Here is a 12,580-nt window from a genome sequence, read left to right as displayed (position 1 = left end):
GGTGAAATCTGGTGAAGAGAGATCAGTTTGCTTTTGTTTGCTGATTAACTTTTTTTTGGATAGAAGTTTGAAGAATGTATACAGGTTGAAAGAAAAGAGCGAACAAAGAAGAAAAAATTGAAGATAAAGTACAAAAAGGAAATAACTAATGGCCAAAGCATCAGTGATAGGGAATAAAATCAAACACAGGCTGTGCCTTGAATAGGAAGGATTCCTGATCCTTTAAGAATGGAGGAAAGAAAGAATGTTGATACATGTAGCTGTTTGATGCTGGAGGGAATGGCAAGGATGCACAAGTAGTTTCCACACAATGACTTCAATTTTCTTGTTAAAATAGCAGGTGCACCAAGAATGAAGGGGAGAGATTGTATGGCCTGAGTGGGGCGATAAACTTTTGAAATAGTGTCTGACCATGGTCATAGGGAAAGGATTAGTGGATGCTATTGAGGAACTAACTCAGATTAGAAAACCATAAATCTGCAGAGTGGGTCATTTGCTCCTGTAGTACTCATGTGCCTGGGTATAAGGGAGGGTTCACTATACTTTGGATTCAAGGCTGCAGGTACCATGTAAGAAAGGACAGGCTGTAGAAATGTAGAGAGTAAGCTGCTGGTGTCCAAGCTCAATTTCAAGCAAGACTTGGTGAATATGGAAAGATCCAAGTCTGACTGAATTCAAAGAAAAAGAAGTGAAAAGAAAAGAGTTTATTTATAACCTTACTCCTGACTTAATCTTGTTTTTACTTTATTTTTTCCTTTCCCTAATTTTTTATTTGTTTTACATTCAATCATTATTTCATAAGACACATTTTAGATACAAAGCCAGGTATAAGCAAATAAAAGGAAACTAAAAACACTCCAATGGTCAGAGGTGAGTCTTACTTTAATAAGAGAAGCTGGAATTCAAAGTGTCTCCATTGAGCTTTAATTGAGAACAAGATGTTGAAGATGGTTAGGAGGCTTTGTGGTTGATATGGAGTGGTTATCTATTGAGATTGTGGAGGTTAGGGTTTGATAAGTAGTTCTCATCTTGGGATAATTTTGTACCAAGGGGACACTAGGCAATGTCTAGAGACAGTTCTGGTTTTTCCAAAGCGGTGTGTGTGTGTGTGTGTGTGTGTGTGTGTGTAATACTCCAGATGTCTAGTGCCAGGGATGCTACTGAACATTTTATAATGCATGAGATAGCACCCACAGCAAAGAATTATCTGATCCAACTGTTAGTATTGCTGAGGCTGAGAAACCTGGGATAGTTAAACTACTTGTAAGAATGATGGAAGAATGAGAATGGTAGTAGATATCTGGAGAACCATTGAAAAAAGGTGGAGAAGGAGGACCCACCCAGGGCATGGGCATGCCAGATGATGGGAGATTCAAAGATGTACATTTGTGGGTGGTAGTTTGTGAGAAAATGGAGGAGTCAGTCCATGGGGAACTGGATTTGGGGTACAAATTTGTAAAGGATTCCTGGCTTAAACTCTTGTAAAGCAAATACAGGGAGAATGAAAGCAAGGGATTTTTATAAGAAAGCATATGCTATTTTCCACTTGCTTTTGAAGTCGCATTTCAGTTACCCTTAAATAAAAGACTTTATAGCTCTTTCCTTTGAAGTTTCCAGATAAACGCAATGAAGATTAATACTGGTTTGAAGGAATAGATCTCTGACATGGGGACGTTACATGAGAAGTCCTTGTTTTCTCCATAATCTTCCATGGTTCTTGCATTTCTCATGTTTTCTTTTCTTTTGGTTTTCCCAAAACAGATAACACCAGTTACCTCTTCAGGTCAAACTCATAGAGCTGACTGTCTCTTCTGTCTACACCACATGTAAGACGTACTCTCTGTTTTGGTTTAATTAAAATGGACCTTCTAAACAATTGTGACCTTCACTACATCATTTCTTTAGTACTACACTACTGAACATTTATTTCCTTTACATGATACACCATTTACAATCCCTGCCTTTTGGAATACTGAAGGAGTTGGAATATTTGATAGGTTCTGAGACCTCCTAATCCATTTTTTATTTGGATGGCTAGATATTCTTTTCACACTGACTTAACAACACTGAAAAAGAATTGATTTAACTTCTTTTTCTGCATATCAAATTGGCTAAACCTTTCAATTCTGTACAGGAAAGTCAATACTGAATGGCTTTTAAGATAATATCAATTTATGTGATGCATTCACCTATAGTTCAGATGGATTGCAAACAGGTCATCTGGGCCATACACACTTCCAGACTCCTGTGCTCTGCACTTAATATTTCATAATGTTTCATAGAAAATTCCAAACAGATTACCATCAAATGAAAGTGGATGGCTCACTTGTTGAAGATCACAAATAGACTAATTTATTTTAATTTCCAAACCTCATATATCTTCTAATAAATCAGACGTACAAAGGAAGACATGTGTCTTTTAAAAAATTAGTACTACGTGGGGAGCCTGGGTGCCTCAGTCAGTTAAGTGTCCGATTTCAGCTCTGGTCATGATCTCATGGTCCGTGAGTTCAAGCCCCACTCGGGGCTCTGTGCTGACAGCTCGGAGCCTAGAGCCTGCTTCAGATTCTGTGTCTCCCTCTCTCTCTGCCCCTCCCCTGTTCATGCTCTGTCTCTGTCTCAAAAATAAATAAACATTAAAAAAATTTTAAAACAAATAAAAATAAATAAAAATATGCTATACATTCAGAAAAAAATTAAAAGATTAAAAATTAGTACTACAGGAATGAGAAGGTATTTAAATAACTCCCCTCCATCTTCAGTCTCAGTACTTAGAGTTCTCCTAAAATGATAATAAGACTAATGATAGAAGAACAAAGACAACGATATAGAACTTTCTAGCACCATGTGTCATCTATATGTATTATCATAGAGATCTGTAACTACTTTAGGTTCATAATATTTATTCAATTCAAAAAAGGGATTAACTTTCTCCCCTACATAGATGAACAGTTACAGCTTTTAGCACTTTAGTAAGTGATTGGACTAATCCACATTCAATTGCATGCTTCTTGCAAACATTTTGACAACGTTTTATGTACAAGCAGTAAGTATATTATCATTTTAAAAATATATCTTCTCTTTCTGGTGAAATTAAGGAAGACACATACTAGTTATTTTACATATATCAACAACATTTACCTTAACAAATGATTTAGAAAACTTACCAGCAGGTGTTATAGTTCATCATATTCGTTTTTAATTGGCACTATTTGGGCAAAGGTAGTATCTATCTCCCTTGTTTATGCAGTACTAAGTCATTAGGCTTATTTAAAAATGCCACCCTTCTAGGGGCGCCTGGGTGGCTCAGTCGGTTGGGCATCTGACTTCGGCTCAGGTCACAATCTTGCAGCTTGTGAGTTCGCGCCCCGTGACAGGCTCTATTGCTGGCAGCTCAGAGCCTGGAGCCTGCTTCTGATTCTGTCTCCCTATCTCCCTGCTCTTCCCCTATTCACTCTCTCTCTCAGAAATTAATAAACATTAAAAAAATTTTTTTAAATGCCACCCCTCTATATTCTACATTCTCTTTCCTGTTTTCTTTTTCTCCATAGCACTCGGACCATCTAACATAATATATAATTAACTTTGGTTTTTATTGCTTATATGTTATTACCCTCTAGAATGTAATTTCCACTATGGTGAGAATATTGGTGTGTTTTATTCATTGCTGTTCCTCCCATGCACATCGTAGGCACTTGATACATACTTGCTGAGGAGCGCCTGGGTAGCTGTTGGTTAAGTGTACAACTCTTGATTTTGGCTCCGGTCATGATCTCATGATTGACGAGATGGAGCCCCGTGTAGGGCTCCGTGGGGACAGCGCAGAGCCTGCTTAGGATTTTCTCTCTCTGCCCCTCCCCCACGCATGCACACTCCTGCACTCTCAAAATATATAAACTTTTTTTTCAACATTTATTTATTTTTGAGAGACACAGAGGGGCAGAGTATGAGCATGGGAGGGGCAGAGAGAGAGGGAGACACAGAATTCAAAGCAGGCTGCAGGCTCCGAGCTGTCAGCACAGAGCCTGAGGCGGGCCTGAACTCACAAACAGTGAGACTATGACCGGAGCCGAAGTCAGGCGCTCAACTGACTGAGCCACCCAGGTGCCCCTCAAAATAAATAAAGTTTAAAAAAAATACTTACTTGTTGAATGGTTGTGGTTGTTACATAAATCAATCTAACGGCAAATCTAATGGCACCATTAAGAAAGAGATTATCTTCACTGACTTTTCAAAAAACAATTTTACTATTTTTAATTACTTGATTTGCTTTAATTTCTTCACATATCACCTTTTTAAAAGCTTTTCATGAGAAGCACAGTACTGTGCAATTCTATTTCAAGCAGTCTGGACTCCCACACCACTGCAAATTCTTTACTCATCTAGCTACTATTTGCATATGGATCCCTCAGAGGTTTATAGCATTCAATCCTTTTCTAACCTACATGCCTTTCTGGGTCATTGGGGAAATGATTTAGCTCTCTGGTGAGCTTAATAAAGAAGTCAAATGTACTGGAATAAATAAAAAACTACCAAGTAGGCAATGCTCACCTTTGTTCTTTTCATAGGTGTTTGCATGACTACTTTCTACAACATTAAATTTGCAGTTGTGGCAAAAAAGTGACTTCTGTCTTAAAATTGCATATTACTTGTGTTGTACTTGAAGAGATACTTTAACAAAAGGTCAGTTGGGTGTGGGTTGTAATAGAGCAACAACACTTCCATTGGTATAAACTCTCGCCATGCTAGACCAATAAAAGCCATAATGTGAAAATACGAATAAACCCCCAAATAATTCTCAGTGCACTTTAGGATTCATTACATGGTCTTTTAAATCTGGCTTGTCTTTTTACGTACCTACTGCTTGCATTAATAATAAAATTAATTTCTGAGTAACATATTGGTCGGGCACTTCTTGAAAACAGGAACCACATCTTATCTTGAAACAACCAAAGCACTTAGCCCATTGCCTTGCATGTGGTAAGTCCTAAATGAATTTTGAATGAATATATCCTTGGATGGGTGAGGAAAAGATGTAGAAGTTGAAGACAAGACTGACCAAGGAAATCAAAATAAAAGATCATCAATACTTCTTCATTTTAAATTATGAATATTTGATATTGGGTCTTACCAAATAAAGAAGGCAGAAATCATCTACTTTCTCAAGCTATCCCATGAGAATAAACTATTTCAACCTACATTGTAATTCAAACTTCTAAATGAAGATTTTTACATTAGTTTATTATTATAATAACCTGTTTTGTTTTTTTCTTTTCCAGACATAGGACTCTAAACAACATAGAAAAGGTCCTCAACTATCTTTCTGCTCATTCATATGAACAGTCATTTTATTGAGCCCATATTTTCCAACAAAAGGATAATTTGTTTCACTGTACTTTGGGAAAGTCAGGGAATGAGATTCAAAGAATTGTAGCAGGATTGATGATTAGCTATCTTTCTAAACTATTTGTATATATGCATACATGTTGCAACCAAAGATACAAAATAAATGAAAAGTTTGCAAAGTAGGTGTGCATGCTTTATCAAATCAGAAATAAAATTTTATAAGGATGCCTAGGGGCATGTGGGTGGCTCAGTCGGTTAAGCGTCTGACTTCTGCTCAGGTAATGATCTCGCAGTTTGTGAGTTCGAGCCCTGAGTCTGGCTCTGTGCTTACAGCTCGGAGCCTGGAGCCTGCTTCGGATTCTGTGTCTCCCCATCTCTCTGTCTCTCTCTGTCTCTCAATAATAAACATTAAAAAAATTTATAAGGATGCCTATATTTTTATGTTAATAGTGCTACCCTTTATAAAAGCGAAGCAAATTTTAATAACCAATGATTTTCTACTGAAACAATATTTTCTTTTAACCATCCCCAATTGAACTAAACAATATATTTCTGGTATAAATGATTTTTTTTAATTTTGAAGAGATCTTGTTAAAATATGTATTTTAAGTAAACATGTGTCCTTATTATCCAATTACACATTAGCAACAACTTGCAACAGTTACAGTTATATTTCAGATCTGTAAAAGCATGTAAATAATAATGTAGGAACTGCTAACCTTGAGATCTCATGAACTCCAGTATCTTCCTGAAGACTCTATGCTTCTGAAAACATCATTTCAGTCAGTTGATATCTCCTTATTTTTTCCTTAAAAAAGAAAACATGTCTCAATATGTCACATAAGGTTATATTTTCAAAGAACAAAGCTAACTACATGGTATAAATATAATGTGACACAGGAAAATCAATAGGAATCGTGGAATATAAACAAGGCATTAAATACAGAACTAAATGATCAGACTGTATATAATTTAGCAGAAAGAATATCCATCCTAGAAGAAGAAATTAGCAAATTTCTAATCAATGAACACATATTACTATGGGAATGAAGTTAAGGAAATTCCATATTATTAATCAGCATTACACTAGATTTTAATAACTTTCTAGTCTCCAGGAGTTTCATTATCTTAAAGACAAACAAAAATCCAGAAAAAACAACCAAAATGTCATAGCTAAATCATTGATAACAATCAGGATAAATATTTATGTTTTTTTGATTTGCTTAAAGGAAACTATTTAACTATAAAATTATATCAAACATTAATATGTCCTGGTTTTAAGATACCTTACTTAGGCTTTTAAGAAAAATCTTGTTTTTAAAATTACAGTGCCATAAATTAAAATGATTAGTGCAATAATTTTAAAAGGTAATGACATCCTCACAACAATTATATCCTTGAATTTTCTCAAACTAAAATGTATATAATCACTTTCTCTAAGGAATTAATGAAATTTCCATTCTTTTTTATTTGTCATATACAAATATAAAAGTTTTCCTTAGAGATGAGATAGAGAAATTTGTGAAGTGTGGTTAATGTATTATTTCCACAGTAGCCAGAAGTGAACACAGACCATAACCAATAATAATACGTAGTATAGAAAACCTGTAAATGGGTTACTTGAATGAAGAAATAGCCTGAGTAAAGAACATAGGCTGTTTTGTTCATACAAGCTTAAAACATCAAAATCTTTAAGGAAAAAAAAATGCCTTAGGAACATTGTACATCTGGAAGCCTCTTTCTACCTTTAAACATTATGTATATTTATACAGAAATGCATGGATACATGGATTTAGAACAGACTAGAGTATCTGTGGTACTCATAAGTTTTATCAAATTATGGTTAGAATTATAGAGCTAACTAGAGGGGCACCTGGGTGGCTCAGTCAGTTGAGCATCTGACTCTTGATTTCAACTCAGGTCACAATCTCACAGTTCATGAGATGGAGCTCCACATCAGGCTCTTGAGCTGTCAGCAAGGAGGTTGCTTGGGATTCTCTCTCCTGCTCTCTCTGCCCCTCCCCCATTCATTTGCTCACACTGTCTCTCTCACAATAAACATTTACAAAAAAAAAAAAAGGAAGAATTATAGAGCACATTAGAGGTTATTAAGTCACTTTGGTTAGCAGAATTTGAGAAATTTTGGAAAGATTGATTCAAAATTCAATTTTAAGTATAATTTTAAGTATCTTAAACTCTGTTGACAACATTATACCCTCAAATGATGACATACTAAAGACCACTGAAACAATTATTTCTATCACCTGTTGCACTCATTTTGAGGTATATTTCAGAATATAACTTCTTCTGTTTTCTCTGTTAATGATAAACACATATCCTAAGATTGCAGGTCAAGCAAATATACTAACAGATCTCTACCTGCTTATAATCTGTCCAACGAATTAAAACTTTAAAAATTATTTGCAATTAAAACAAAATACTAAAAATAAATAGATGCTGAGTTGATTATGTCTATAAATGTCATTCATAATCTCAACTCAAATTTTCTGGTTAATGAAGATGAATTCATATTATTTAAATGTCATTTTTAACTATTAAGGTATGGTTTAAAATTTTATCCTAAAAATAAAAAGTGTTTGTTGTTATAAAAAAAAAGTAAGGAAATTGCTCTCTAGTTCAGTCTCCCTATTTTATACATACAAAAATTGATTGCTATATATTTGATATGCAGCTAAATTTGTAGGAAGAGATTAAGTATTTTGGGGCCACTGATTGTTAAAATTGAAATTGAAAACATAACTGTCTTTTATAACCAAATAAATAAAAGACTTTTCATAGGCATTTAAGTAGTCTATTGAAAAAAACAAAAGTATCTAAATTTACATACCTATAATTACCCTGTAATTTAGACAGAGGCCAAAGGACCCTTGGTAATGGAAAAAAGGAACCCAAACTCTGACCTGTTTGAAAATCAAGTATATAAACATATATTTGATGGACAGGATTGACCCTAACTGAGACCAGTCAAGCCCTGGGAGGAGTCCATCACAAAGCAAGAATAATTCTGGAAGAGAAAGTCATATTCAAAGCAAATTTCCAAGATTGGGCACCTGAGGATCAGTGCTACTTCTGGGTACAATGTGCAGTAGTTGATGCTGGAAACCATTTCAACCTAGCACCCTATTTCTGGAGATTTGACCTGGGGACATGGGCTGTGTGAGACTGTGTAAGGAAATGTGTGTGCACTTATGTGAGAGAGAATTTAAAGAGTTGTGCTAAGATCTGTGGATCAATAGCACTCACTCTGAGACCCAGTCAACTTTGTAAAGGAAAAATATCTAGGTAATATATCTCAGGAAGATCTAGGGGCTCTTATTCTTCCTCTGCAAGCCCCTCTGGGCACATCAGTGGTGGTCTACACAAGATTTGTGGGCACTGCCATTTTCCAGGATTCCAGGAATTCTGTGTCTATGAAGTAATCATGACCTGAGTTGGATACTCCTAGCATTGCCTGTTATTATACCAGTACTTGAGTGGGATCCCAGTTCTATGGGTGACCTGAGCTATGACAAGTGATACCTGGGATTGATTTGTGGACAAAAAGAACCATCCCAGACACTAAGAAAAATATTCAAGGTGAGTGAAATTTATGGAAGACTAGGAACATGTATACTACTGGAAATGCAACATTATTTGCTGTCATCAATTCTTTGTGGCATTCATCTAAAGAACCCCAGTTTATGATTTTAATTACAATAAAAAATAACAGTGGCATAAATCTATGTTATCATTTAGAATTGTACACCTAACATTTATGGTTCATATCTGGTGTTTTCTAATATCTGAGGTTCAATTAAGAAATGCCCTGAGAAATACAAATCAAAACCACAATGAGATACCACCTCAAACCTGTCAGAATGGCTAAAATTAACAACTCAGGAAGCAAGAGATGTTCATGAGGATGTGGAGAAAGGGGAGCCTTTTTGCACTGTTGATGGGAATGTAAACTGTTGCAGCCACTCTGGAAAACAATATGTAGGTTCCTCAAAAAATTAAAAATGAAATTACCCTATGACCCAGCAATTGTGTATTAGGAATTTATCCAAAGGATACAAAAATGCTGATTTGAAGGGGCACATGCACCCTACTGTTTATAGCAGCACTATCAACAACAGCCAAATTATGGAAAGAACCTAAATGTCCATCAACTGATAAATGGATTAAGAAGATGTAGTATATATGGGGCAGCTGGATGGCTCAGTCAGTTGGGCATCTGACTTAGGCTCAAGTCATAATCTCATGGCTGGTGTTTGAGCCCTGTGTCAAGCTCGAGCCCCATGTAGGGCTCTGTGCTGACAGCTCAGAGCCTGAACCCTGCTTCAGATTCTGTGTCTCCCTCTCTCTCTCTGCCCCTACCTTGCTCACACTCTGTCTCTCTCTCTCTAAAAAATAAATAAACATTTAAAAATATATAAAAAAAAAAGGGCACCTGGGTGGCTCAGTTGGTTGAGCGACCGACTTCGGCTCAGGTCATGATCTCACAGTTTGTGAGTTCGAGCCCTGCATCGGGCTCTGTGCTGATAGCTCAGAGCCTGGAGCCTGCTTCAGATTCTGTGTCTCCCCCCTCTCTGCCCCTCCCCCACTCATGCTCTGTGTGTTTGTGTGTGTCTCTCTCTCAATAATAAGTAGATGTTAAAAAAAATCTTTTTAAATCAAAAAAATAAAAATATATTAAAAAAGGAGACATCATATATGTGTGTGTGTGTGTGTGTATACATATATAATACTACTCGGTGATAAAAAAATAATGAAATCTTACCACTTGCCAACACTGTGGATGGAACTAGAAGGTATTGTGCTAAGCAAAGTCAGTCAGTCAGAGAAAGACAGATATGATATGATTTCATGCATATGTGCAATTTGAGAAACTCAACAGATGAACATAGGGGAAGGGAAGGAAAAACAAGATAAAAACAGAGAGGGAGGCAAACCATAACAGACTCTTAAATACAGAGAACAAACCGAGGGTTGCTGGAGGGGAGGCGGGTGGAGGATCCATTAAATGGGTGATGGGTATTAAGGAGGGCACTTTTCAGGATGAGCACTGAGTGTCATATGTAAGATGAATCACTGGATTCTACTCTTGAAGCCAAGACTACGCTGTAGGCTACCTAACTTGAATCTAAATTAAGAAGAAAAAAAAAAGAAATTCTCTGAAACCCAGTTTTTCACTTTTAGAAATTCCTATAGTATTGCAGAGCTAGAGGGAATGATGAATATCACCTCTCCTTGTTTCAAGTTCCTTGGCTTCCTGGTTGCCTATGGAGATTACTGCAAACCACCCTCCAAATCCTAGCGGCCAATTGGAGTGGCAAGGGTCAAGGCACTCTCCCATGTTTGCCAACATTTTCTCTAAAGGGCATCATTGGTAGGTCAGAGGCACAAAGCTCTTGTTGACATGTTTTAGTCAATAGTCATGCTAGATTTCACTGAGGTTACTGAAGGTCACATTGCAGTGGTAGCCTTGACCAAGCTATAAGATCAGCTTGTGTTATTTTTAATGGGTGATTCATTGATTAACTATAAGGAAATATAACTTAAGACACTCTTATCTTGTTCCTGTGCTAAAAAAAAAACAAAAAACCTAGTATCTCTTGCATGCGATGAGCACTGAGTGTCATATGTAAGTGATGAATCACTAAATTCTACTCCTGAAACTAATATTACACTATATGTCACTGACTAAAATTTAAATTAGAACTTGAAATATTAAAAAAATCTTTTGCAGATGCTGAGTTTTTGAGAATAAAGTTGTTCCTCTCAGAATCACAGAATTTGAGACTCCCAAGCCAGTCATTTCTGCATGTCTAGAAGCCTGGCTCATTTCAGTTTCAGAATGTCAAAAGGAAATGTCCATTTGTGAACACAAGTAAAGAAATGTGAATTTGCTGTTCACTGTTTCTAAGGTTATAAAAATACTTATAAGTTCAGTGCAATAGTTTAATTGCATTTGCAACTGCATCTTAAAATATGGTATTGCATAATTAATACGCCCTCATCCAGTAAAGCATCATTCTCTCTGAAGGACAGCTCCCTGACAGGAACAAAGGACGTAGGGCAAAAGCATCTAGCAGGAAAGACCAATCCACCATGTAAAGTTTAATGCTATTTTTCTAAAAGAAAAAAAAAACACACTAACAGTCATATTGATTCTATTTAGACTTATTTCTTAAGTATCAATATCACTCTAATTTTGTACCTTCACACACACTTAAGTGCAGTTATCAAAATATATGCAGTATCTACTCACTTACTAAACAACAAAGAATGAATTTCCATGTTTTCCTAACATGTGTTGAACTGTAATAAAGTAGTATCACATGACCAAAAAAGTTTTCTAAAACGATGATAGCACTTATTCATTCTATTTCAGTAAAGTGGACAAGAGTTATCAAAACAAATTAAATCAGTTCTAATGAGGCTATTTATGTATCAGGTATTCACCATGGGATTCTTCCACTCAATCAGCTGTGCTCAAAGGTTTACAAACAATTGTCTAAAATTGCTCAGATAGATCTCTAACACATGGCAAAAGACATAACTATAATTGTGGGAAATTTGCAAGAATTACAAGAAAATCTAGGTGAAAATTCAGGGAAAAATTTTAAAACCTAAAGAGGTATATAATATTCTAAAAAAATTTTAAATTAATGAGATTGACCAAAAAAGTGGTACAAACTTGATTAGAGCGAGTAAAAGGGATTAAAAAGGTGTTTCAGGCTCTAGGATCACAAGGGTACTTAGGATCAGTGGGTCACAGGGAAGCCTTAAAGAACCTTTATAACAAGGTATGGTATATGTACTCACCTCCAAGATTTTTCTCTCTTTCTACAAATCAGCATGAAAAAAAAATCACTTGGTTAAATTCAGCTCTCTTCCTACTACGACTCTACCCTCGTAGCTGAACAGATAATCATGACTAGAGAAAATGTAGGATGTTGAATCACTGGCATATCTATTGATATATGACCACAGACTTCAAGTGGTCTTCAGTAACACCTGACATTCTTTATCACATTCCCCTTATTAATTCACCCTTTACCCCTATGACACCACTAACAAAAGCACCTTTGCTTCTTTGTAACTCTCCAACATTTCTTTCCATCTCCTCTCTCTCAGTTTATGGTAACAGCTTCTGAGAAAATTGGAAGAACAGTGATTCAATTTCCTCTTTTTTAAAAAACGTTTTTATTTATTTTTGAGAGAAAGAGCA

At 35.9% G+C, this 12,580-nt stretch overlaps 1 protein-coding gene across 1 annotated transcript in view; it reads right to left on the bottom strand.

The window, feature by feature from the left end:
- CSRNP3 (cysteine and serine rich nuclear protein 3) overlaps nt 1-12,580 on the bottom strand; it is a 210,654-nt gene that overhangs the window by 157,718 nt on the left and 40,356 nt on the right. The window contains exon 3 of the mRNA XM_015081058.3: nt 6,066-6,154. Within this exon, the coding sequence (XP_014936544.2) occupies nt 6,066-6,078 (13 nt within the window). The 5' untranslated portion in view covers nt 6,079-6,154. The remainder of the gene's footprint in view (nt 1-6,065; nt 6,155-12,580) is intronic.

This window comes from Acinonyx jubatus, chromosome C1 (genome assembly GCF_027475565.1).
Source record: "Acinonyx jubatus isolate Ajub_Pintada_27869175 chromosome C1, VMU_Ajub_asm_v1.0, whole genome shotgun sequence".
Taxonomy (NCBI): Eukaryota; Metazoa; Chordata; class Mammalia; order Carnivora; family Felidae; genus Acinonyx; species Acinonyx jubatus.
The sequence above is the reverse complement of the archived record's forward strand: the minus strand, read 5'-3'. Positions and strand labels throughout refer to the sequence as shown.